The 25,670-nt window shown below is 32.5% G+C and overlaps 1 protein-coding gene and 1 non-coding gene across 2 annotated transcripts; one reads left to right on the forward strand and one right to left on the reverse strand.

Moving 5' to 3' along the window:
- Nucleotides 1-1,763: 1,763 nt before the first annotated feature.
- On the forward strand, nt 1,764-24,997 carry Smp_194800 (SPRY domain containing protein; the record flags this gene model as incomplete). Its single annotated transcript, XM_018789729.1, has 11 exons — nt 1,764-1,970; nt 4,803-4,962; nt 6,481-6,720; nt 8,129-8,391; nt 9,633-9,842; nt 15,754-15,963; nt 16,857-16,925; nt 17,686-17,952; nt 19,393-19,488; nt 21,177-21,239; nt 24,908-24,997. 11 exons carry the CDS (start codon nt 1,764-1,766, stop codon nt 24,995-24,997), a joined length of 1,875 nt encoding a protein of 624 aa, XP_018655143.1.
- Smp_tRNA_01022_Pseudo_TTG.1.1 lies at nt 18,268-18,334 on the reverse strand. The gene has a single exon. It is a non-coding gene (tRNA).
- Nucleotides 24,998-25,670: the final 673 nt, after the last annotated feature.

The raw sequence follows: 25,670 nt of genomic DNA on the forward strand, positions 1-25,670 counted from the left end.
TGTCTTTTTGTTAAACAATTATAATACATGGAAAGTGATACTAATGTCTTTGTGGAAGTGTTAAATATAAATACTGAATATATCCCACATTTTGCCGGTTTGTTCTGATCTTACTTATGATTTTACTAGAAAGATAGCTTAAGGTCTTTATAGAGCAATATATATTTTCGTTTTCCATATTTCAGAATACTCTACTATGTAGATCGCTAATACTGACTTCATCTACTTGTTATTACTATGTAATATGTTGATTTTAATATTTTATTGTACAAACTTATACATTTAAATTAATCTAAGATTGAGGTCATGAAACGATCAATGTTAGATAACCATTGGAAACTTGAAAGCATTGAACGGTCGTCTCGTCCTAGTACGGGACTCCTCAATATGCGCACCCACGATTCCCACGCAGGAATCGAATCCGAGACCTTCAGTCTCGCGCGCGAACGCTTAACCTCATAACCACTGTACCGGCATCCAGCGGTGTTAATGTTTAATTTCAACCAATCCACGATATTGGGCGACCATCATGTGTGATCCAGTCATTCACCGAAGATAATGGAGGATGGTCTCGCAATATTGCGGATTGGTTGAAGTTACACATTAAAACCCTTGGATGTTGACTCAGTTGTATAGAGATTTGAGTCCTATGTGTGCGATGCTGAGGAGTTCTATACCAGGACGAGAAGGTCGTCTAGTGCTTCCAAGTTTATAATGTATATCTAACATTGATTAGTTCATGATCTCCATCAAAACTCAACAACCTCCACAATCCTATACTGATAATCTAAAATTTTCCTTTTGCATCTTGTGATTAATAAATTTCTGTAGACTTTTATTTAACGTATCTTTACTTTCAACAGTTTTTAGCCCATTGTTTATGTTGTTGCGTTCTGATATTGTTTTCGGTTTTTTAAAGTTTGTTTTTTGTTAAACGCCCTTCATTTTGATCACAAGTTTCTGTCATCTTTCATAACTTATTTAACACAACTCATCTAACGAACGATGCTGTAAAATCTGGATAGGTTCGTTTGGAGACTGCAGTTTCTTCTGGAATTTATACGTAAACTCTTATCAAGCTGTGGTATGAGCTCGTATTTGCCTGCACTTTACTGAACTAATAGTGTTCATTTCATCTCTGTATATTAGTGTAAAGTTTTGAATCCTCGATTAAAAAACCATTTAGTTTAAGGTTTGGTGGTTATTTTTTCTAAAACAAATATTTCTCTATAACGAACTAACCGGTAACTATTTTTGAGGCCTTTTACTGTTTTTAACTCCATGCCGACAAGATTACTATTGTGTGTTGGATATCTGAACAATTTACAACCTTTGTTATAGTTTGCGTATGTATTTACAAAACTTCATTAAATTTCATATCGACTCTATTTTTATATTTGGGTTACCGAACAATTGGTTTGAGATAGTTATCATCTTGGAATCAGTGTGTTTGTTCAACCTGCATGTATTCTGACCACGCTATTCTTCATACATATACTGATATGTTACCAGTAAATTTATCTTCAAGTTCACTAATTTATGATTCTGGTATAAGTTACAAACAGTAGTTTCTGACAAATTTTGAATAAGTACAGGGAAGCCATTCCTGCTTTTCATTTCTCAATAATCAATTAGAATCTTTTTACATAAAATAATGAACTGTGGAAACAAAATGATTTTCTCAACCCGCTTTTATTTTATTACCAGTGTCTGGTAGTGTCGCACCAGTTGCTTATGGAGAAGAACCTGATCAGTATTATTTAATGCCTGGGACGCCTTCTCCTCTACCAGCTAATTCAATAAATGTTGATGTTTTACAAAATTTACCACCAGCTTATCGTAAACCAGGTCCAATTCGAGTACCTTTACCAGAAGATCACTGGCAAATGTCAGCAGCTGATTGTACACAAGGATTAGGAAGAAATATTGATGGAACAGATATAGCGGCCATGCCAGAAACAGAATGGCAGGTAAGCCATCTTGCAATATATTTTTCTTTGAATTATTCACTCTTATGCTCTGCTTTGGTCTAGAGTCATAAAATTGAATTTCAGATTGTTAGACACCTCGTCGTCTTGGATTATTTGTTGCATACAAACTACCATTTTTCGTCGTTTTAGGAAAATAGAATTTTGAGACTGAATATGTACGATATTCGTATTAATTCTATCATTCGGAGACATTTTATCACAATCCCTTTATATGGTTAAATCATTACAGGCATTTAAATTAACACGGGTGAATCATTTCAAGTGGATCAAATCTAACCAACTATCTTGATCTACTTATGATTCTTTTGATTATAGACTGAAAGTATAGCACCCTCTACTTTTAACTGTGACAGCGTTGAACTGAAGTAAACAACCAGTGAATATGCATTTAATCGAATAAGGGTTTCAAATTCCACAAACATTTATGGGGAAAGATGTAATGAACCTGACCAGTCACCAGTGTGCACTCCAGATCTAAGAGACTGTAGGAACTCAGAGATTAAAATATGTATACCATCACCTTCTCGGAGTTTTCATTCTCTAATTTTACTGGGTTTCAATCATGCAAAATGGAAGTTTTGCCGTCTTACTGAGTCTAGAAAAACTAGAAAAGGAAAACACCTTCAAATCCAACTCCGAAATGGACATTTCAAGAATGTGCTAAAGAATGAACTAAGGTGTTATCAAGATGGCTATGTTATTGACAAAATAATAAATTCTTCTTTTACACTTAAGTGTTCGTTCACTGCATGCTAACTTACCTTTTTGTTAAGTTTAAAAATTCAGTAAAACTGGTGAAAATTTGTGAAGCCGCGATCTACCGTAGTATTATGGAGTAAAACAGTGGATAGAAAGCTTTTAGAAATACTTCAGCTTTCCATAAGCTACCCTGTAGTCGATTATCACCATAGCTAGCCAGAAATTGGATTGAAATTGGATCCTCACCACTTTGCTAAATAAAAAAGACAGTTACCAGTTCAAAGTAATAAAGAAATAAAATCCAGTAGCCTATAATAATAATGTCCTAAGATTACTAGATAAACTGATCGAGGTATTCATTATTTTTTGACATTTAAACATAAGTTCATTCGACTGCTCTCCATACTGACTAGTTATCTTTTAATTTAGTCTGAAGCCATCTCTTGATCAACTTAGAAACATCAGCCTGATTGATACCGTCTTTAAAACTTTAGCCAATCTAATTAATTGCCTTCTAATTGAAACTTAAGGTAAGTAAACCCAAGAAACATTGAAGCATTTTAAATGTAGCTGTGATCTTTAAATAAGGACTTGTTTGCCGAATTCCTACTGTAGTCGTATTCTTTGACATGAAAACGTTATTTCAGTCTACCCACAGATAAGTCTTTTTACAGTCCATCATTCTACAGACCGCTTTTCGATCAAATGCAAATATTCGAGTGGAGGCCTACATGAAACTGTTATCTGAATTAGCTGTGTCAAGTAGTGTCCATTAAGGCTATCCACTTCTATTTTCATTGAATCTTATTACAAATATGTTCCAAAACCTATGTAGAGTACATAAAATTTGGTTTTCAGAAGATGCCAACACAATACAAAGTCATCCGAAACCTATTAGTGATATTGAACACATATATGAAGTGGAATTTTCCCCTCCACATGCAAAAGAACTCTTAAGAACTAATCTCTATCCAGTATGACAACGGAAGTTGAAGTAACTAGACGTTGTGACCATTCTTTTAAGGAGCCTCACTATTCTTGACGAGTTAATAGGAAAAACGTATTTGCCTCTTACCCTAATACTTTAATTGTGACACATTTAAAATACTTACCTGCTTACTAAATGAAAAGCATATTACTCAAAGGTCTACTCTGTATTTTGTCACTAACATTGGATTTATCCCTTGAACCTATACGTTGTGTGGAGGCCCAAAGAAATTCTTTACAAGTATTTTTGAACCACTACCTTTGTTTGGCAGAACCATTGATTGAATAGTGCTGTTATTCAGCACATAATTTCATAGTAATGCAATCAATTTGTTGATGAGGTTGTAAAACCTTATCAATTGACGCAGTGATTGCATTTGTTGTTTATCACTGGTCACTCCTTACCTCAAAGTGCTAATGTGATTAGAATAGGAGGAAATTTGGAAAAGTGTTAGAGCCAACAGAATAAAGTGTCAGTTAACAAAATCATCATGAAAACTGTTCCGATAGTGGGGAATTAGTAACTGCCTTTGTGTACTGTACACATTTTTGTTCTTTGATCTCATCCATTATAATTGCCATCCTTTTCATTTGGTGATGTCATCAATGTTACTATCAATATCGTTCAGCAGGTCAATGAATTGATTGATCATATTAGATGAAATGCTCAGAATTAGTGGTCTCATTTTATGAAGTTTTCACAGGGAAACGTTTTTTAGAACATTTTACTACCCGCTGTACGTTCAAATGTTTTACATGATTGTGATCGTTTATATTTTACCTCAAATACCAAGAACAGAGAATTCACTGAAAGTTAAAAAGACTACTCAAAAACTGGTTACCGTATCAATGAGTCTTTTTTAATGAATACGTTATGAGAGTAGCAAGTCTAATAAGGATAAAACCAACATAACATTATTAAATGGTAAAATCAAGTTAAAGATTCTGGGTATATACTATTAGTTGAGAATCACTATATTCAGTAAGCCGATTGCAAAGTCGAATCTTTCTAGAGACATTATGTACATATTTAAAAGTCGGTGTATTTGTGATTGACATAAAAGTTTTCATTTGATCAACTTTTATATTGAGTTGCCTCTGATTCCTCTTTCTGTTTACATTTAGGGCTGTCGTACAAATTGGGGTTTGAAAGGTCCAGGAGCTTATTACTATGAAGCATGTATGCTTGAAGAAGGTCAAGTACGTTTAGGTTGGTCAACAAATGATGCTAGCCTGATTCTCGGAACAGATTCCAAAGGCTTCGGTTATGGAGCTGACAAAACAGGTTTGTTTAATAAATTTACAGTCATCCTAGAAATCATTCATTTCTTCAGCATAAAACATTGAAAGTTTTTGATTGACTGGTATCATATAAATGAAGATTTTATATGAAACAATAATTACTATGGTAATTGTTCCCCATTGGAATCATGCAATATCTCAGTAATTATCTATAAACCTGTATTTAAATCTAATTCAATAACAATTTTATTCAGGATTCTGTTGTAATAGTTTTTTCAACCAACAATGTATGAAATAAAATTTGGAGATTAATCAATCTGCTTCCACATTTTAGTTGATCGTAATAAATTTCAACCAATTCAAACCTTTGGCAAGTAAATTATCCGGTTCAATTTAAAATGAATATAAGTGCTAATATTGAGCTTATAAAATAAATTGACTAAACTCATATTATTTAGTTACATTTCGTCTTTTGAATGAGAACTAAGTTTCGGACACTCCTAAATATAGTAGGATAGTTGGATTCAAATTAAGATGAACTATCGATAAATTATTTTTTGTAGGTAATAAGATTGATAAAATGGGCAGCGTACTATTTATCAACTATATTTCCTTTATGAGCAGAAGACCTAATATTTTAGTGTATTCAGCTAAATTTTTTTCAACAATTCAACTTCAGTGACATAATAAACGATGCGGTATCACCTGTGATAATTATCATGAGTTTTAAATTAGCTGATGTTACGAAGAATTCGTTTCTGGTTTAGTGGTTTTGTGTTAATATATTTTATGAAGAAAACTCAAAACTGATTACTGTGGGACAGTTCCCAATTATAACTACATACCTGTACTGTGTTCTCTTGTCAAAAGTACATCTTGAAGTTAATATCTATTTGAAGGACAAGATAGTTAGCCTTAATTAAAAAGGCCACCTATACCCTCACGATTAGATCTTAATTTTTATTGTAGTTAGTGATTAGCAGTGAAATCCAAGATGAGAGTTTCTTCCTGTTTCGTAATAATAAGTCGGACAGATCTACATCCCAGTTTTTATGTTCAATCTAGGACTTAAACCTATTTTCTCTCGCTTCATATGCCAAACGCATTGTCCAATGAGCCATCAAGTTCTCAAATTTGCCAACTTGTCAATGGAGAAGAATTTTATTATTTTATAAGTCTTTGAGTCTTTCTGCTGTTGATATTAAGGACTGTAAGTGGTCAATCTGTTTTGGCGTATCTACATCCTGAGCAGACTATCTCGAAATGGTCATTAATTTACGAGCAGCTCATTAGATGAAGTGTTGGGCGTCTGAAGCGAAGGTAAGGGGTTCGAGCCACTGACTAAACATCCATACGGATGCCCGTATATCCTGCTGATGAGCCTCCAAACGAGCATCCTGGAATTTACTACTAGCCACTCTTACCTAAGTTACTTATGATTAATCAAAATTCAGTCCTTAGAATAAACAAGAGGAACATTTAATATCTTACAACTGAAATAACAGATGCATGTTTATAAAATATTACCATACTTTTTCCCATTTATTTTTTCAATGTAAAGGTATTGGATCAGCTGATAATCCTCATCCAGTTGGCAAATTTATCTACGCCAATAATTCAATTGATTACGGAATGCCAATCGTACCAGGAGATGTAGTTGGATGTTATTTAGAAATAAATCCGAGCGCTGATAAAGATAATCGACTAATCGATATACATTATAGTTACAACGGTCAATTATTAGAAACTCCAAACTTTAAACTTGTTGAAACATTAACTCCAGATATAGCACTCTTCCCTGGTAAGTCATTTATTGTACCCTTCAGTAAACCATCTTTTATTTATTTCATGAAAACTAAACTTAGAATGTTAACACATAAAGAAACTACTGCTTGGATGAATATACAGATATTTGTCAAACCCATGGTAGTTATTTTTTCCCAGTAATCGTGGTGCGACAAAACAAATAACCCATGACTGCTTCACTTCTTTTCAAGATTAATCTATCCTCTATTAAAATGGTGGGCTTACATCTGTTATAAAACATAAAGTACTACTATTTAGGTTGATAGACTTAAATTGAATTCAAAGGTATTAGGAACTTATTTAAATTCAATTTAAAATAGATTGGATTATCTCGTTGCTGATATTTTGACTGAAGTTTGATCAGGCTTGGTTGGCTTATGTGCGGATTGCCTAGATATCGCCATTACGACACAAGCCAATGTAGAATAGATTAAATGTGGCTGGCAATGGAATTCTGGACACACATTTCGTTATATTTGAGATTTCTCAGGTGCTCAACAACTATCGGGTCCAGGTACATCCGGGACGAAACGTGCGCCCTAGATTTTACTGCTAGCGATACTCCATCTGTTCTTTAATAGCTTTAGCTTGTTTATGAGGATGAGTCTTGCCAAATCTGATCTGCCACAATAAACTAGAAACTGCATTACTTTTTTATTTTCGAACTTCAAATAATATTAAAATCAACATTTTCATACTTCGATTTTTATCGTTCTTCAGTACACCATGCTCTCTTCTATTCACATGCCGGAAATTTGATGCAAACTGTAACATTTAAAAGAAAGTCCAAAAGGAGTTTTTTTCGGTTGTTGTATTTTATTGGATAAATACATTTTAATGACAATTTGATACCATTGAAATGTAATAAATTTCAATCCATTTATATTAGCAGTGTATATTAAATCATTGTGCTTGACTGAGAAAACATATCACTATCATGTTCAGATAGCTTAAAATAAACTCAGCATTCTTATTCAGATTTGAAATACCCTTAATGAAATGTTTCTGAATGTTTGAGAAGGCCTATAGAAATACTATTTGTAAACAACAATTAATTGATTGTTTATAGGTGTAATCTTTCGTAAATTATCTTTATAGAATAATTAGTTCAACCCCCTTAAATATGACGTTTCTGTCGAGCACAAAATCAAATAACAATTCACGATCATATAGTTTTCAGTAGTCAATTCAGCCAGGCCACTAGGGTTGCTTCAAAATCGTTAACTTATTACTGTAGTGTAAATGTGTTTTCCAGGTTTTTAACGTGTGTTTCAATAAATTAGATAATGAATAAGTGAGAGCATACTGTTAGACAGCTATGAAGTGGTTTACGTTATTTTTAAAGTCTTATTAACCATTAAATTAACCATTATCTTGTTCGCTTTTGAATATTTCTGTTACAGCCGTATCACTTAAGAATGCCAGAGTTGAAGTAAACTTCGGTGACAAGCCGTTCAATTTTCCACCTAAAACCACTCCTTTGACTAATAAACATTGGGTAGCTGTATCATACGCCCCCAATTCTTCAATTGTATATAATCGGAATGTTGGTTGGCGGGTGAACCCAAATGATGTAACATCAAGTACAAATTTATTAGTTTCACCTAATGGTCGATTTGTACAAGCTGTAGAAAATACTGGATGGCAAGGCTTTAGAGTGAACAAAGTAAACATACTATTGGCTTAAACTTTTGATTCGTTCATGAGTTTAGTTATTATAACCTTACGTTTGTGAGACTATTTTGTTAATTTAGAACCCATTCCTATCAAAGAATAATTGTCACTGGTCAAAAATGACTGTTTGATACCACAACCTCAGCATATTCGAAACAAACCTTCAGCATGAAATCTTTCTTGAAATACTTCTTCTGGAGGTCTAACACAATTAGATAATTGGTAAAGCTAAAAGATGTAGTATTCAGATTTCTTAGTTTGGATTTACTTCTAGTTCATAACAATTCCACTTAGACATGGAATAGATTAGGTATTGTAAAACTGTCTACGTTTCTCTGTAGATGTATCCATAATGTCAAAATTGTAGCCTTGGTTTCTACTCTCCAATGTTTTCTCTTTAAATGAACAAAATGTTTAAGGGTTGAATTGGAGAGATAAACAAACACGTTAAGTTTTGAATTGATTCAATCCATTTCAAGATATCTTAGTCTATTCGTAAAGAGTGACAGTAACCCAGTTGTTGGATGGCATAAAATTAAGGTCAATATTGTATCCTCCATTGAATATATAACTCTTCTTCAATTTTATAGGTTAAGTTGTAACCCGAGTAAACAGAAACGTTTACTTGGGAGTGGTTATTGCTAAAGATAACAAAGATATCAAGATACTGTTTTTTTCTGCAAATTTAAACTATAATCCAAAAGAAGAACATGCATGATTAACAGTACTTGAATATATGATTACTCCATTTTTCTAGTCTACCTGATAAGAATTAATGAAGAGGATATCAAACTTTGTAGTACCATAAAAGAATAATTATTTTGCTTTTTATCCGTATGGATGATAAGAATTCTTAGCTATGAATTACATATATTTCTACAATCTATCAATTGATGCTATTCTAATTCACTGATAACTTTTTAAACAGTAATAACGAACAAAACACGCTTATAGTTGTAAGAAAACAGAGTCTTTTCAAATTTGAGAAAATCTCATCCTCATTGAAATCTAACAAGTTGAAACAAACGCTTGTAGTTCATTGATGACTACTTTGAACTACTAGCAATATGAAGTATAGAACCTGTTTTACAGGAGAAAGAAATCATACAAACGTTCAAAATCTCTCTTACTAACAAACTAAATTATAATTTATTTACTTTATAACATTTTGTAAACCGATAAAAGCAACAGGGATGTTAATTAATACAAGAGTTATATTCATATAATTAATAGGGAATATTTGGTGACAGAGCTTATTACTATGAAGTGAGAATTGTTGAAGACTCTGGATTAGCACGTATTGGTTGGTCATTTGAAAATGGATCATTAGATCTTGGTGTAGATCGTTTTGGTTTTGGATATGGAGCTGATCGAGATGGTTTTGGTATAAATGGATCACAAGGAAAAAAACTTCATGGTGATATCATTGAAAATTATGGTGAAGTAAGAAAATGACAACTTGCAAATTTTATTTCTCTTTAATGTGTGTGTAGCAAAAGTATTTTCACATAGTCATATAGATTTTTATCGTTCGCACTTTTTTTTAATTCATTGAAAAATTAGTTTTCACTAATAGTTAATTTTTATACACTTCAATTTACAGTTTAACGTTTAACTGTTGTCTAAGGATGTTAGATATTAATTGCATTGACTGTAGCGTCTTTTTTAACATTTTGTTGGAAATTAGTCATTGTGAGCACTTTTTAAAAAAATGTCGTTTTGTATTAAATAGTAATTTTATAGTTGAGATCATGAGTCATTTGAAGCTAGACCACCATGGAAAACCTGGAAGCACTGGACGGCCGTTTCGTCCTATCGTGGGACTTCTCAGCAGTGCTCATTCGTGGTCCCGCCTTGCGAGTTTCGAACCCAGAACCTATCGATTTCGCGCGCGAACACTTAACCTCTAGACCACTGAACCGGGATCCGACGATGTTAATGTCTAACTTCAACTAATCCACGAAATTGAGTGACACATCCACCAATGTCTTCAGTGAGTTACTATCTCATAACAGACCCTGTTGAACTCCACTGATATTAAATAATAGTTTATATGAATACATTTACAATATTACTAAACAAATAATTTGCTTTGATCAATACTGTAGATGTAATCCATTACAGGTTTAATATCTCATTACACTTGACTCTTTATTAAAAGAAGAATAATAAATCAGGAAGTTTTCTAAACTTTTGTCAATATTTATTTTTTTGTAATGTATATCTACGGATGTATATCGTATGATAAAAGGGTTGCATAATTAAAAATTCAGAGTAACATTTTGCCTTTCAAAAATGTACAAAATAGTTTTACAAGTTTTAGGAAACTCGGAAATAGACTAACGAGCTATGAAATGCAAGTGAGCTAAAGTTCATTGATATCTATACATAAAAGCTTATCTAACACCTATCAATGGATATAAGAATGATAGATCTGAAGTTAAAGACATTTAAATCATTACCACATTTCTATTTAGATCAACTAATGCACTTGCTGACTTACTTAGGCTTTAGTGGCCCTTTATCTGACTCCAGTTAGATCGTACGAATGATTGTTATTGAAATATACATGTCGCCAATCCTCGTATATAATCATTGACTTAACTTGCCTTAGTGTATAACGGAATTAAAGAAGTCAAATACGAGAATGAGGTTTTGAATACGTATATTTCGTACAATTGTTGATCGAGATAAACTATCGAAGAAACGAAGCGAAGAAAGAGAAGAGGAGAGAAAAAAGCAAAATGACGCGCGATGATGAGGGAGTGTGAGCCAACTCGATTTAATCAAGCATTAATCGATCTTTATAGTCAGATAAAAATAAGCTGTGTGAGCTTACCATAGCAACCGACACTAAAACGCCTTTACTCCTCATGGAGGGGGGCATAGGCCGCCCATCAGTATTCTCCATCAAACTAATGTATTAAAAAGAAATCATTATGAAGTTTTCTATATTTCCTATAAATTCGAAAGTAAATATTTTTCAATTGTGTACAAGAAAACAGTAGTATACAGTTTTGTCTAGTGCATTTTTCTTAAACTTTAATCAAGATTTCATTCTTTTGTTAGAAGGTTTATAAATGTCATTTGTTTATTTATATGATAAATATTTATCTTAACTGACTATTATATCTGTATATAATTTTTACGTCTTATTAGTTCATGACTAAATGTTGCTAACTAAAACAAGTTAACCAAATTTGTATTATCCACTAAATAAGATGATTTGAACAAAAAGCAAACTAAGTTTTAAACTTGAAAGGATTATTTGCAATAAAGTTCATTCATTCATCTATCGTCTTCATTCTAGATAATATAGGTATCATTATCATGTTTTGATTTGATAATTTTGAATAAATTGAGCATTGGGTAAATTGTTATAAATAAATTAATATATTTTTAATATCCCAATGAGTAGAAAAGTTAGATTTTCTGACGTTTCATGACTCAGTGTAAGCCACTTCCTCGGAGAATAAATAACCAAATTAACATTAATCCAAGTTTAAATAGTACAACGGAACAACATGAATATTAGGTGCGATCAATCAAAAAACAGGTCTGAATAAATCAATGTCATGTCATTTCGGTCAAGGTGATTCATAAGGGACGTGTATGTAAAATTTGTGTGTGCGTATGTGTGCACTGTTAATGATGAAAAATGTGTGACCTTTATAATGACAAGGGATAGAGTTTAATTCGTAAGGTAATAGTGTGGATTGTAAATGATATCAGACTAAGTGACTGGGATAGATAGTCCAAGTAGGATTTATGGTAAGGCCTTCCTTTCTATTGAGAGCAGTAGGATTAAGCATTATATGGAACCCCTCAGCTACTCTCCTTTCTTTGTAATTGAAAAAGCCCTTTTGTAACATTTTGATACTTTTGAAATCGATTTGATGATTGTTGAAAATGGCATGAACTGTTATTACCGATTTAATTTGGAGTCTATCCAGCTCTACAGGACTATTAGGAGGTTTCTTTGTGTACCTTATATGTTCTTTGGCACGAGTCAAGATTTCGCGTGATGACTCTCTAATATAGAAGGCATCACAATCGATACAACCTAATTTGTAGACGCATTTCTGTGCAGAAATGAATGGGATTTTTCTTTTAATCGAGCTAAAGTATTTCAAAGTGTGTTCGTTGTTTTGTAATATACTTTAATTCTGTGTTATCTTAAGATCCTTTGGAGTTCTTCTGCTTTTTGATTGATCACACCTAATATTCGTGTTGTTCCGTTGTACTATTTAAACTTGGATTAATGTTAATTTAGTTATTTATTCTCCGAGGAAGTGGCTTACACCGAGTCACGAAACGTCAGATAATCTAATTTTTCTACTCATTAGGATATTACAAATATATTAATTTATTTATAACAATCTACCCAATGCTCAATTTATTCAAAATTATCAAATCAAAACTTGGTCATGATACCTACTTAATCATAGAGTTTATTTTAAATAATTCATTTTTATTCCATATATAGTCGATGGAGATAACAATTATGAAATACTATAACCTAGTAGAGTCACTCACTCACCTCAGATGATGGAACACCATCAATATCTATACAATATGATATTATAAAAAATACTTAATCAAATGTATATTAAGCTATGATTAAATTGTTGGCTTACTGTATTTATGTATATGAAAATATAAGCCACTTTGGATCAGTGTAATTATATCTGATTAAGATTAAATGAGATCAAATGTTGTTAGAAATCAAACTATCCTAAATTTTATTGCCAATGATTAATACGTTTAATTCAGATGTCATGGATTTTGTTTCCATCATATCCATTACTTTGTAATGAATGAAATCAAAATTTCTTACTAAGCTATTATGAACCTGATTAGATATATTTCTCAAACAAAAGTTAGGTTAAAGTGATTTTATTATTTTGGAAATAAGAATATTTGAATAATTAATTGCTCCTAACATTGGTATTAAAATATCAATTTAGGGATTTTGTTGTCTTTCTGTTTAACTCCTTAAAGAATTTAGCTTTCATTTATAAAAAGTGGTAGAATCAATTTCTTCGTTTTGTACTGCCTATATGATAGGGATACATAGATGTAGACCAAAAATTTCCGTATGTTTCATTAGTTTTATGACAATCGATATTATATTTGTCATCAGTACACAAAAGTAATTATCAGTATACGTTAAGATTCCCAATCTTAATGTGTTTAGATGTTTTGATTTCATTTATTCTGAACACTGAAATTTTCTAATAATCGAATGGTCATATTTGGCTAAAATACGGTAAATACACTCCTTTACTATGAACTAATTTGTACATAATAACAAACATTTCATTCATCGTCTATATTACATGCATAATTTTAAAATATCTTTCATCAAGATCAGAGTTAGAAAAATTTTAAAATTCATTGACTATTATACTGTACTACTGATTTCATTATTCAGCTTTTCAGTAGCTTACAATGACTGTATATTTTGCCTAACCAAAAGTTCTTATTAACTTGAATTGTAACTAATAATCTCATAGCTTCACAATTGATTGATCACTGGGTGGTGACATTAGTGGTCACATTGCAACTTGATAGATAGCATTTGATCTACACTAAGAAGAACTTGACACACATGACATTGATCACCACCCAGTGATCAATCAATTGTGATTACATCTCAGTCCTACAGGAGGTCGGTCGCGGCCCGGATAGCTTAGCGGCAACGCCACTGGCTGCGAAGCTGAGTGACACAGGATCAAATCCGTAAGGGAGCACCAGTTCCCTCAAGATTACAGGTACACCTTGCTGACGAGTACCAAGTAGCACGAAACTCGGGTTCAGGGTTTCCTATTGGCTACCTCCAAACACCATCTAATCTCATAGTTTTCTTTTAGTCTATATTACAAAAAGTAAAGAACTTCAGTTGAATTCAACAAAATAAGTTTCACTTTTTTATTGTTGCTTGAATATTGTGAAAAACAATGTTAGCAGTTCAACAGCTGGTGTTAAATAACTCAGATAAAAATATCTTGATTTTTTTAGGTTGTTGTACAATTAATAAAACACCTTTCTTACAGTACTTTAAGTGGTGTTAAATCTTTTTATTTTCTATAGGAACATGCTTTTCTCTATCATATAAAATTAGTCAGTTTACTGAATAATATTTATGTCTTTTGATACTTTATAATAATTTCAGCTCTCTAAGGAATCAGCTTAATTGATCACAAATCCAAACATGCACAGTTATACAGTTTTCTTCCTTTATAATATTAAACAGTTTATATAACTTTGAATTAACAAAATGACATCAGCTTTTACAAAGTCTGCAAACCTTTTATACAAATACTTGGTTAAGTGCTCTGGCGCGAGACTGGTAGGTCCTGGGTTCGAATCTCGCGAGGCGAGGTCGTGGATGCGCACTGCTAAGGAGTCCCATAATAGGACGATACAGCCGTCCAATGCTTTCAGGTTTTCCTTGGTGGTCTAGCTTCAATTGACTCACGCTTTCAACTATGAAAATACTCATAACTTGTTACAAATTATTGCGATTTCTTTGTTTCTATTCATATGAATTAAGTAAACAATTAGACTAGACTCAACTAGTAATTTCAACTAACCAATAAGTGATAAATGTTTTTCAGGTATCAAAACAAATACGTGTACACATGTTTGGTAAATAACTATGTAATTTATTTCTAGTTCAAACTGTTAATTGAATTTTTTTTAGATTATTTGCTTTGTTTTCAAACCAGACAAAACAATTAGTCATTTAATTAAATTAAAAAACATTTTCACTGAGGGTCTGGGGAGATTGTCGGATTTTTAGCTAGACGGTTATCAAAATAAAAAGGCACTGTTCAGCTGATTCTTCCTAGTACTGGACCCTCTGCAGTGCCTATCCATGACCTCACCAGGGATCGAACCAAAGACCTTCCATTCTGTTATTTGGGATTAACCTTCAGACCATTGAGCCACTATCCACTGGTATCCCATGTCAATGGTCAAACAGTTATCTACTTCATTCATTGAAAGATGGTTGCGCGATGTTGTGAACGGACTGAAGTTAAGCAATTGTGAAATCAAGAAATGACTACGTAAAAATTTCACTGAGAGTACTAACACTTTCAAGGATTCTACGCGAAGTAAAACTGAATGCACAACAGGTATTAAGTTATTTAAGATTTAAACTTTAAAGATATTCCATGTATATGGTGAGACGAGTGCCTATGGATGATAGTGAGTAATTGTGTGGTGCTTCTTCTTTTCACGTCATATAAAGTTTTCTTGCCAGCATTTTATTAATTTTCGTTTGATTTGCAGTATATTCAGAGTTCGCATAACATTTATCCATCTGTTCTTAACATCTCCTTATTAGGCCTTCCGTAAAGATGACGTAATCGGTTGTTTTCTTGATTTGGGTAATGGAATAATACAATGGTCAAAAAATAATCGCTTATTTGGTCCTGCTTATGAAATCGACAAGAAATTATTAAAAAGTAATGAACCAATATATCCTGCAGCTTCTTTGGTCGATACTACATTAGAATTAAATTATGGTGACTTACCATTTAAATATCCTCCAGAAGTAAGTGACAAGATTTTAATGATGAATTGATTTCAGGCTTATAATCTTCAAGAGTGCAAATGATAGATGGTAAATTTGTTACGTTGATGTATTGCTACTCAAAGAATGTTTAGTATAACGGCAGTGGATCCCAAACTCATCAACAGGAATATTTACACTATTAATATCTTAAGCGATCTCTGTGGTGTTAAATTCCTTTGCGAACTTCTATATTTTGTAACAAGTGCAATGTTTCAAACATCGATTCGTTGATTTAAAAGACACAATTTGGAGGTTTTTATTTTCAAGAAATATCAAAATACGATCAACCAGATATTCGATACTGAATAAATTTAAAAGAATAATTAATCAGTTATTTGTATTCTGCAAATACTATAAAGTTTAACTAGTACTTTCACGTGTTTACATAGAAAACTATCTGTTCTTATGATGACTTGTCTAGAGTGGTATAATACTGTTCAAATAATTGAGTTTGCTGTCAAGCACTATTTAACCATAAGATTAATTAATTTAATAAACTTAAGTGAATGGTTTTCAGTAAAAAAAAATTTATTTTATATCCGATTGATGACATAAGAGGTGATAGACAGTCATTAAATAAGTTCCTTGGTTATAACCGATCGTCAAATGTTATTCAGGAAATTTATAAGCTTGGATACAATGATGTTTCTGCAACTATTGATGTGTTTGAAGTCATTTAAAAAGAAATAATCTACAGGTGTTTATGTTCCCAAAATTGTCCAAAGATTTATAGTAACTTCTTTTAGCTAGGATTTGGTAAATCATTAAAACTATACTAAAGTAACTAATATACAACTGTTAAATGAACCATTTGTTAATGAGTAAACTAATCACTTATATAATTTTTTTTAAAAAAAAAACTAATTTACTAGGACGATTGGACTCCATTATTTGCAGCTTCAGATGAATACGTATTCGAATCACCAAAATGGCCTGGTTCAGTAAGTGTTGTTAAACCTTTAGTATATATAGTCAAATTAGTGCTATAATAAACCTAAAAGTTCGAATCTATAGTTTTAAAAAAGTGTTTTTAAATGATGATATGATATTACTAGAAATGTGTAAACAAATTGTCTGTGAATTGAATGTAGTGATCTGGCGACATGTACTCGCAAACGCCACAACTTGGAAATTAAATCAACCTGTAGCTAGAAATATATACACTGTCATTTTTTGTAGTACTTTCAATGATAGGCTTCAGTGCTCACAACCACTCTGTATCAGTCATCAAATTAAAAATGACAGCATTGATCAATGTAGTATTCATATATTTGCCCATTTTTGCAGATTATCTAAGACACATATCTAATTTATTTAAAAGAATATGTATTTTATCAAAATGTGATTGAGCTAGTCAATTTTCGTAAATGTATTTTTTACGATCAGCTTATCAACTCATTTTCACTAACTTCAGTTACAGCTGTCTAAACTGATACTTTTTGATATTATATAGTACTCTGAGTTCGGTTTGTGCATTCCCAACAAGCGATGTAAGAATTAGAAATGGGATTCAATGGACTACAATGAATTGAGTATGACGACAGTCATATCAAGTAGTTATATTGTATAAGTAATTATATATAAAGTATGACAACATATGGATAGTAAATAAAATAATTTTCTAGTTTAATGGCTAATGCTTCCAAACAAAAATTGATTCTTTAATCACTGTTTCTCCTATACTCTATTTCATCACCGAAGAATACGGTCAAACAGAACGGTCACTCAACAAAACACTTAGCTACTCATAATACAAAGACAGAAGTATATACTGAAAATCAGAAAGAGATCAGTCTAAATTCGGTCAGTGACACGTATGGTCATTCTACAATAATGAATAATAATTTTGTCAGTGATAGCAACAATGTAAAAAGTAGCACCCCAAGTAAACTGGAAGATGTTCCTGTAGAATCAATACGTGTAGAATCCCCTTCAATAAGTGATCAACAAGAAGATGAAGTAAGAATGGTAAGTTCAATTCGGATTTTGAAATATGCCTGTTATACTTTAAGAGTGGATGCACGTAACGAATCATGAATTTGAAACTTTAATATTTTGATTCACTTAGTATTGTTTGTTTGAATCTTCCCATTGATGTTTTAGGACTGCAACTGGTCAGTCTCTAATCGGCATATGTGCATACTGTGCGTATTGCCTCAATATAGCCTTATTTCTCAAGCATGGTAAGCAAAGATGGATAGTGGCTAGCAGTGGAATCCAGGACTCATGTTCCCTCCTATTTGGGACTCGTCAGCTGGATGTACCTGCATCTCAGAGTTGATGTTCACTCTGGGACTCGAACCTAGTACCTTTCGCTTCAAACGCCATCGCGTTATCCACTCGGCCACTGAGTCCTGATAACCACTTGCTTGTGCGATGGGGTGAAGTTTAAATTCACTTAGCATTGCTCTTGAGTGCAATAGTTGGAATTATTTATATTAAGTTTATAAATAAATAGTGGCTAATCTTGTATTTTTTCGACTACCTAAACCGAATAAATGGTATTTGTCAAAAGTCACGGTAAATAATTAAAATAATGCTACATATATCTCTTGTTGTTAAATGTTGGAGAATCGATTTGGAAGAAATTATAGGCCCACACAAATCAAACTAGTTAATATCCAATCATCTTTTCCTCTAGCCTAAGGTTAATACCAATCACAATGAAGGAAACTGTAAAATTATTATAGTTGCACGCCACGTGGCTCTAAACCTGTTTGCCTAAATTACAGCTGTTCAAATAACCAAACAGCATGAATCATGGAGAAACTGATTTTTTTATTTAAAAGTTTAAGTGTGTTTTATTGACGATTGAGTAAGCGTGAATTTCAAGGCAAACGATAACATATTTTTATGATAGACCATCATAAGCGAAATATAGGTGACTGAAGTTTGACTTAATTAACCCAATAGCTACATTTTAGAACGTTGTAATATTGTTTTAGATTTTCTAAAAGACTACAGTGTGTACCTAATCACTATGTAGTAACTTTTTTTCATGAAAAAACTTGATCACTCCTTAAACTTGTAGTTTTTCGAAAGTCAGATCCGAAGTAAGTGTAAGAAAATCTCACAAATATCTTTAATAAAAAGTTACATGTAAACTGGATTTAAGGATAATTGCAGAAGAGCTGGTTTAGAAGCTGAAATCAATTGATAGCAGTTTCATTAAGCACTGATATAATCTAGTGAACCAATGAGAAACTTTGCTCTGCTCTTAATATTACGGCCTTTGTTCAGGAGACAAGTCTGGAGAGAGGAAGCATACTCATTGCTGATAATAGGCGATGACTAAACTGTAGTAAACATTTATTGAAAATAGAAGTAATGACTATCAAGTTCCATTGCATCTGATGTATAGTGATATATTGTATTGTATTATTGTCTTCTTTTGTTCATATTTTCTAGTTTCTGGAAACTTGTGAACCAATTACTGAAAGTCATTTTGATGCCTTATATCACACTTATACGAATCATCCGTCTACGGAGCGATCTGAATCACAAGTAAAACAGGAAAACTATTTATAGCATTTAATTGTCAATTATTAATTACAAAGTATTTTGTTAGTTTTCCATTTCATGATAACATTATCTGAGCTAAAGATATATTATGTCATATGTACTGTTATTAGGAACAGAATAAATTGAACCTAGGCATCGCTGGATACCACTTCCCTCTAATTTAAAATCGTTCTAATTTTCATTGCCCATAAAGCTTATTTTAATTTGATTTTTGATGCTCTCGAGATCATGAATATCATACATTTGCCTACTGCATTCGATGCTTTTTATGCATAGTATATTTTTACTTCTTTGTTGACGAATAAAGCAATTGTATTCTTAAGCCCCTTCTATATTTATTGGAAAGTCACACATTAGATACTGGTTAACGACAGTCATTAAATATTCGAATCAAGATAATTTAGCATGACATGAAGCAATTATATTCGTATTAATAAATTAGCTATAAATAAATGAAATTTAAAGCTCGTCTTCAATTGATCTCTTTTTGCCATCAAACTTAATCTAAAGCTATTAAAGTGTATTTCATTTGACCTATATATTTAAGCTGTAATACGTCGTCTAGGAATAGTCAACCTTTGTAAATAGAAATAAATTACATGAACAATGAGTCGAAGCAAACCATACTGATTAAATTATGCATGAAGAAACTATACGCATATTTTGTTTAAATTACGAGGAATTTTCATTCCAAGCCATAATATTTAATAAGATTGGTTTTCTATGTAATCGGCAGCGGCAACTAGTACACAACATATCAATACTTGATGGCTAACAAACCAAGGGTGAAAACAAGTTATAGGAAAACTTGAGGCAGGATTATAATTTATGGACGAACCAATCGGATTGGATTTTCGAGCGAAATTCACTCATCCATATGGTTAAATAACATTTGATATTATAACAGATGCTAGTTTGTGATGAGAACCTTAGCTATAATTTGTAAGCCTAAGTTTTAATTTCTCACACTAATTTTTAACTCTGTTCCGACCCTAGTAATTACACTTCACTTTACCATTGCTCCAAAATCGTCCATTAGCTATAGTCCTGTCGAAATGATATAACTGCAAATATATATGGTCATAAAAACATGACCTTCAAGCATACAGGAATTTAACTAACTAAAAGCAACTACAGCTATGCAGAAAAATGCGAAGATCATGTGAAAAACAGAATTGGAAAAAGACGATTGCAGTTATTGTTTCCTGTAAGATATCAGCATTGTTTTTACGATAGCCTCATCAACTATGAGTTTTATATATGCCTATTAATATCACAAATAAAATCCATCCTTATGGATTCCGTTTTGGATGAAAGTTCAGAAATGAATAAAATTACTTGCCACAATGGCTCAGACTTGATTCACATAAGAAAAGAATAAGGCTGAAATCTAAATTTTTGGGCACGCTTACAAGAAATGTGTCTAGGTAATAAGAATAGGGTTATATTGATGAAGAATCACGAAAATAATTTAGTACTTATAATACAAGTGATAATGATAGGAGTCTCAATAATAATTATTATGATACGTATTATTACTAGGTAAGAAAGCAACTAATTTTTCCAATAAAAAAATGACTATACAAAAATATTTAAACCTAAGAGTTTACATCATCATTCACTTGAAATTTACATCTTATCATCGGTATCTATTTTCTCTAAAATTTTAGGTGAAAACAAAACCCAATGGAACATATCACCGTAATTCTATATCAAATTTTCAAGCTGACATTGTAAGTGAGATTATCTTACTTCTGTGGAATATACCGATTTTAAAAACATGTCAATAACTGAGACATAAAATGAGATTCTAAAAACGTTCTGACCTTTCACGAAAAACTACTTGTGTTTTTATATCAGATAGTTATTCAGCAGATTTAAGTAATAAGTTGATTGTACAACATTTCCTGACAAACCTGAAATGTGTGAAAATATTTTTATCATAAAGAGATGAGTAAATGGCAAGAAAAAACATCTTATTATCTCTATACAAGTCATACTACTTTAAATCAGAAAGTAGTACAAATAGTTTTGTGAATTTAATATTATCAGCATGAGGATTTGTGGAGTTTGTAGTATTTTCAGTTTGAATTACGATTTGATCTAAGTCAGACCACCACTGAAAACCCACAAGCACTGGACAGTCTTTTCTTCCTAATGTGGAACTCCTCAGCAATGAACACACACGATCTTGCATGCGGGACTCAGACCCAAGGCCTTCGGTCCCGCACGCGAACGCTTAACATCTCGATCACTGAGCCGGTATTTAACGGTGTTGGAGTTCAACCCGTGTTGAGTATGTGACAGTTATTCACCTCAGACAATGCACAAAGGATTGCGTAATATCATAAATCGATTGAAGTTGGATATTAACACCATAGGATCCCAGCTCGATGGTCTGGGGTTAAGTGTTCACATGAGAAACCGAAGGTCCCAGGTCCCGTGTGCACGATCGTGGACGTGCACCGCTGAGGAGTCTCATACTGGGTTCTATAGCTCAGATCAACTCGTGATTTCAACCGTGAAAACTTAACATTATTCATGGATGCGTCAGTTGGTCGATAGAATAAACTGAGTTCGGGATACATTTAAATTCCATATACACTTCTTTGAATGTTCATAATATTTTTATTCTGAAAACTGATCACTCATCCATCATTTAAAATACATGAATAATTGTTAAGGGAGGTATCTTGACTGGCCCTATATTAAAATATTAACCACTTTCTGTTCCATCTTCACTCTTGATGAGATTGAAGTTTAGTAAGTGTTTATAATCTTGTTATAGAGGCACTATCGCGCTTTTGTGACACAATCGATTTGATGGAAACGGTTTGATTGATACAGTAATACTTACGAGAACAAGTGGAATTGCGTTTCACTGACAACAGGCTAAGTTCCCAAGTATAAACCTATTCTGAAAATTTTGCCTATGATTTAGGTTACAGATTTGCCGAAAATGTAACCACTGAAAGATAATCTTAGAAGACAGTTAGCATCAAATAGTCAGTAACCAAAGTATCACAGTGACCAGTATCTCAGTGTGCGACTTGAATCTTACTAGTTTGATATTCAGTAGTATCTCACAAATTTTCCTCACTTGTTGTATTTAGACAGTTTCTTTCGGAAGATCGAATTTTTAAACTAAAATATTAGTTTGTGTTGGTTCAAACTAGTCTACAATTATTAATTTTCTATAAAGTTTCTATGATGCAATTTATCTCTCTCATGAACAATGCTGAGGTGGGCAACCATAGTAATCATTACTGAAGATATATTCCTATTATTAGACTTCTAGAAATCTAGATATTTTCTTTGATTTCTGTTCTTAATTTCTTTGGCAAAAAAAGACTACTCCTACATGCGTCAATTCTGAATTACATCAAAGTCCCACAACGGTGATAGACTCTGATCATGTAAGTATCATAACTTAACGAAGATGTGTTACCTGATAATCTAACAAAACCATGATCACGGTTATTACACTTAAAAAATACAAATAGTCCTAACTTATTACCTAACACACTAGTTTACGGCTCACTTGACTTACACAAGAGATAATAGTAAAATAACAGATGTTTTCATGCATAATTTTTATTTACCTAATATATCATTGAATGAGATGCATTTCATTTAGACTGAATGATAAATATGGTTTCGTAATTTTATTGATTTAATTCAATATTTACAAGCAATTAATTGAAACAACATTGAGATATACATTTGACTTCGAAATACCTAAAATGAATACAGAAATTATCAGAGGGGTTTTTGTGGAGATTTAAACTATGAATACAGAAAGACAAATGAATTTTGTAATAGTAAGTAACTGACTATGAATAGAATCAGTAGTCATCTCCATCATAAATAAGACATGAAAACGTTCAGACTGCACGACTGTGAAACTAACTTACCCCTAAGCTTATTATATTTATGATTTTTAAGGTTTCATTATTTCTGCTAATTTATAGTTCCTAACACCTGCTTGTTATCCTATGCTAAAAGAGCTTATTCTTGGTGTACCAAAGTAATATAAAGGATAGATTTTAGGTTGATACCCTAATACATTTTTTTAAAAAGGATTATAAGGGAGCATTCAGCACCTTATTAATACAAATACTTGGGAATAATTTTGACCAACATGAAATCATCAAAACCATGAAATTATTAGATTGATACTGATTTCTAAAGTCAGTAATTATTCGTAAGCATACACTCATACTGAATATTTAGAAAGATTTATTGAAATGTCAGTCTTAATTTAGATACTTTATGCATTTGAAATAATATTTTGTGGAAACGATTACTTTGGCTTCCTGTTAGGAATTAATATCTTAACTTTTTAATAAATGTGGATTGATTATAATCATATGCTCACTAGTGACTCACTTCAAGAGATATTTCCTGGAGTTCTAGTGAGAAGCAGTGATCAGTGGAGTTCAACCACGTCTATTGTAAGATATCAACTCACTGAAGACAATTGGTGAACAGTTGCTCAACTTCGTGGATTGGTTAGTGTTAGACATTAACACCATTGGATGCCGGCTCAGTTGTCTAGTGGTCAGGTGGCGCGAGACTGGAAGATCCTGGGTTCCGATCTCACGAGGCGGGATCGTGGATGCTCACTGTTGAGGAGTCCCACAGTAGGACGAAACGGCCATCCAGTGCCTGCAAGTTTTCCATGGTGGTCTAGCTTCAATCGACTCATGGTTTCATCTATGAAAATACTGAGATCTCCGCAAAGCCCTTTCTCACTATTTTATACTTTATCATATGATTCTCCAGTTTTTAGTTTATGATTTCTTTAATCCTTTGTGTATTTTTTTTAAACAATAATGTATTGTTTGGATTCCATTTATAACAAATACTTTCAAACCATTCATTCCCTATTCAACATCTTATATATGAGGTACATTGTTTTAATTTACTCAATTACATAATCGACTGAAGTTAAATTTTTATAATTTAAGTCCAGTATGAGTTGTATTATCCTTATTCTACTGATTTGCTATGATGGCTAAATTTATGTATATTTAACATGAGAGTTTTAATGAAACGAACCACTAAAACATTTATTTCAGTCTATTGACTTATCTCTAATGCAACAAAATTTTTTGGAGAAATGTGATTAAACAAAGCTCTAGATCACCTTACTCTGATTGTTGGAAGTAAAAAAATAAAGGCTTCAATTATGCATTCTGTATAACATGAATCAATTATGTCGTCATTGATGTTACTGTAAGGATTAGACTGTTATTGACTATAGGCTGCAGATTTCACACATTTTGTAATGATATATCAGTGTGTATAACAGATACAATTTTGCTACGAATTCAAAAAAATGCTTGTAATTCAGAACATTTTGATAAATATTTCTCTCTTTTTTGTCAATATCTAACAGAATTTACGATTAAAATATCATGATTTATCAAAATTACAATGTCGTCATGATATTTTCGATGACAATCTGAACGGAAGAAACAAACTTTAATACCTCAATCCTAAAAAATCATGTAACACAACTATTTTACTGCGCACTACTATTTTTAGCAAACTTATTTACTTACGCCTGTTACTCCCAATGGAGCATAGGCCGCCGACCAGAATTATTCAACCCCCTCTGTCCTGGGCCTTCCTTTCTAGTTCTATCCAACTTTTGTTCATTCTTCTCATGTCTGTCTCTATCTCTCGGCGTAATGTGTTCTTTGGTCTTCCTCTTCTCCTTTGGCCTTGAGGATTCCATGTGAGGGCTTGTCTTGTGACGCAGTTGGCTGCTTGCCACAATGTGTGTCCTATCCACTATCGACGCTTCTCCCTGATTTCTTCCTCCACCGAATGGAATCTGGTTTGTTGTCTGCCACAGTAACTTGTTTCTGATAGTGTCTGACCAACGGATCCGAAGTATCTTGCGTAGACAACTGTTAATAAAGACTTGTATCTTCTGGATGATGGCTTTCGTAGTCCTCCTCGTCTCCGCCATATACAGTGGAACTGTCTTGACATTTGTATTGAAAATTGTGATCTTAGTGTTGGTTAACAATCGTTTTGAAATGCAGATGTTCTTCATTTGTAAATATGCTGCTCTTGCTTTGCAGATCCTCGCTCTCACATCTGCATCAGATCCACTGTGTTCATCAATGATGCTGCCCAGATATGATTTTTAG

Source organism: Schistosoma mansoni, chromosome W (genome assembly GCF_000237925.1).
Source record: "Schistosoma mansoni strain Puerto Rico chromosome W, complete genome".
NCBI lineage: Eukaryota > Metazoa > Platyhelminthes > Trematoda > Strigeidida > Schistosomatidae > Schistosoma > Schistosoma mansoni.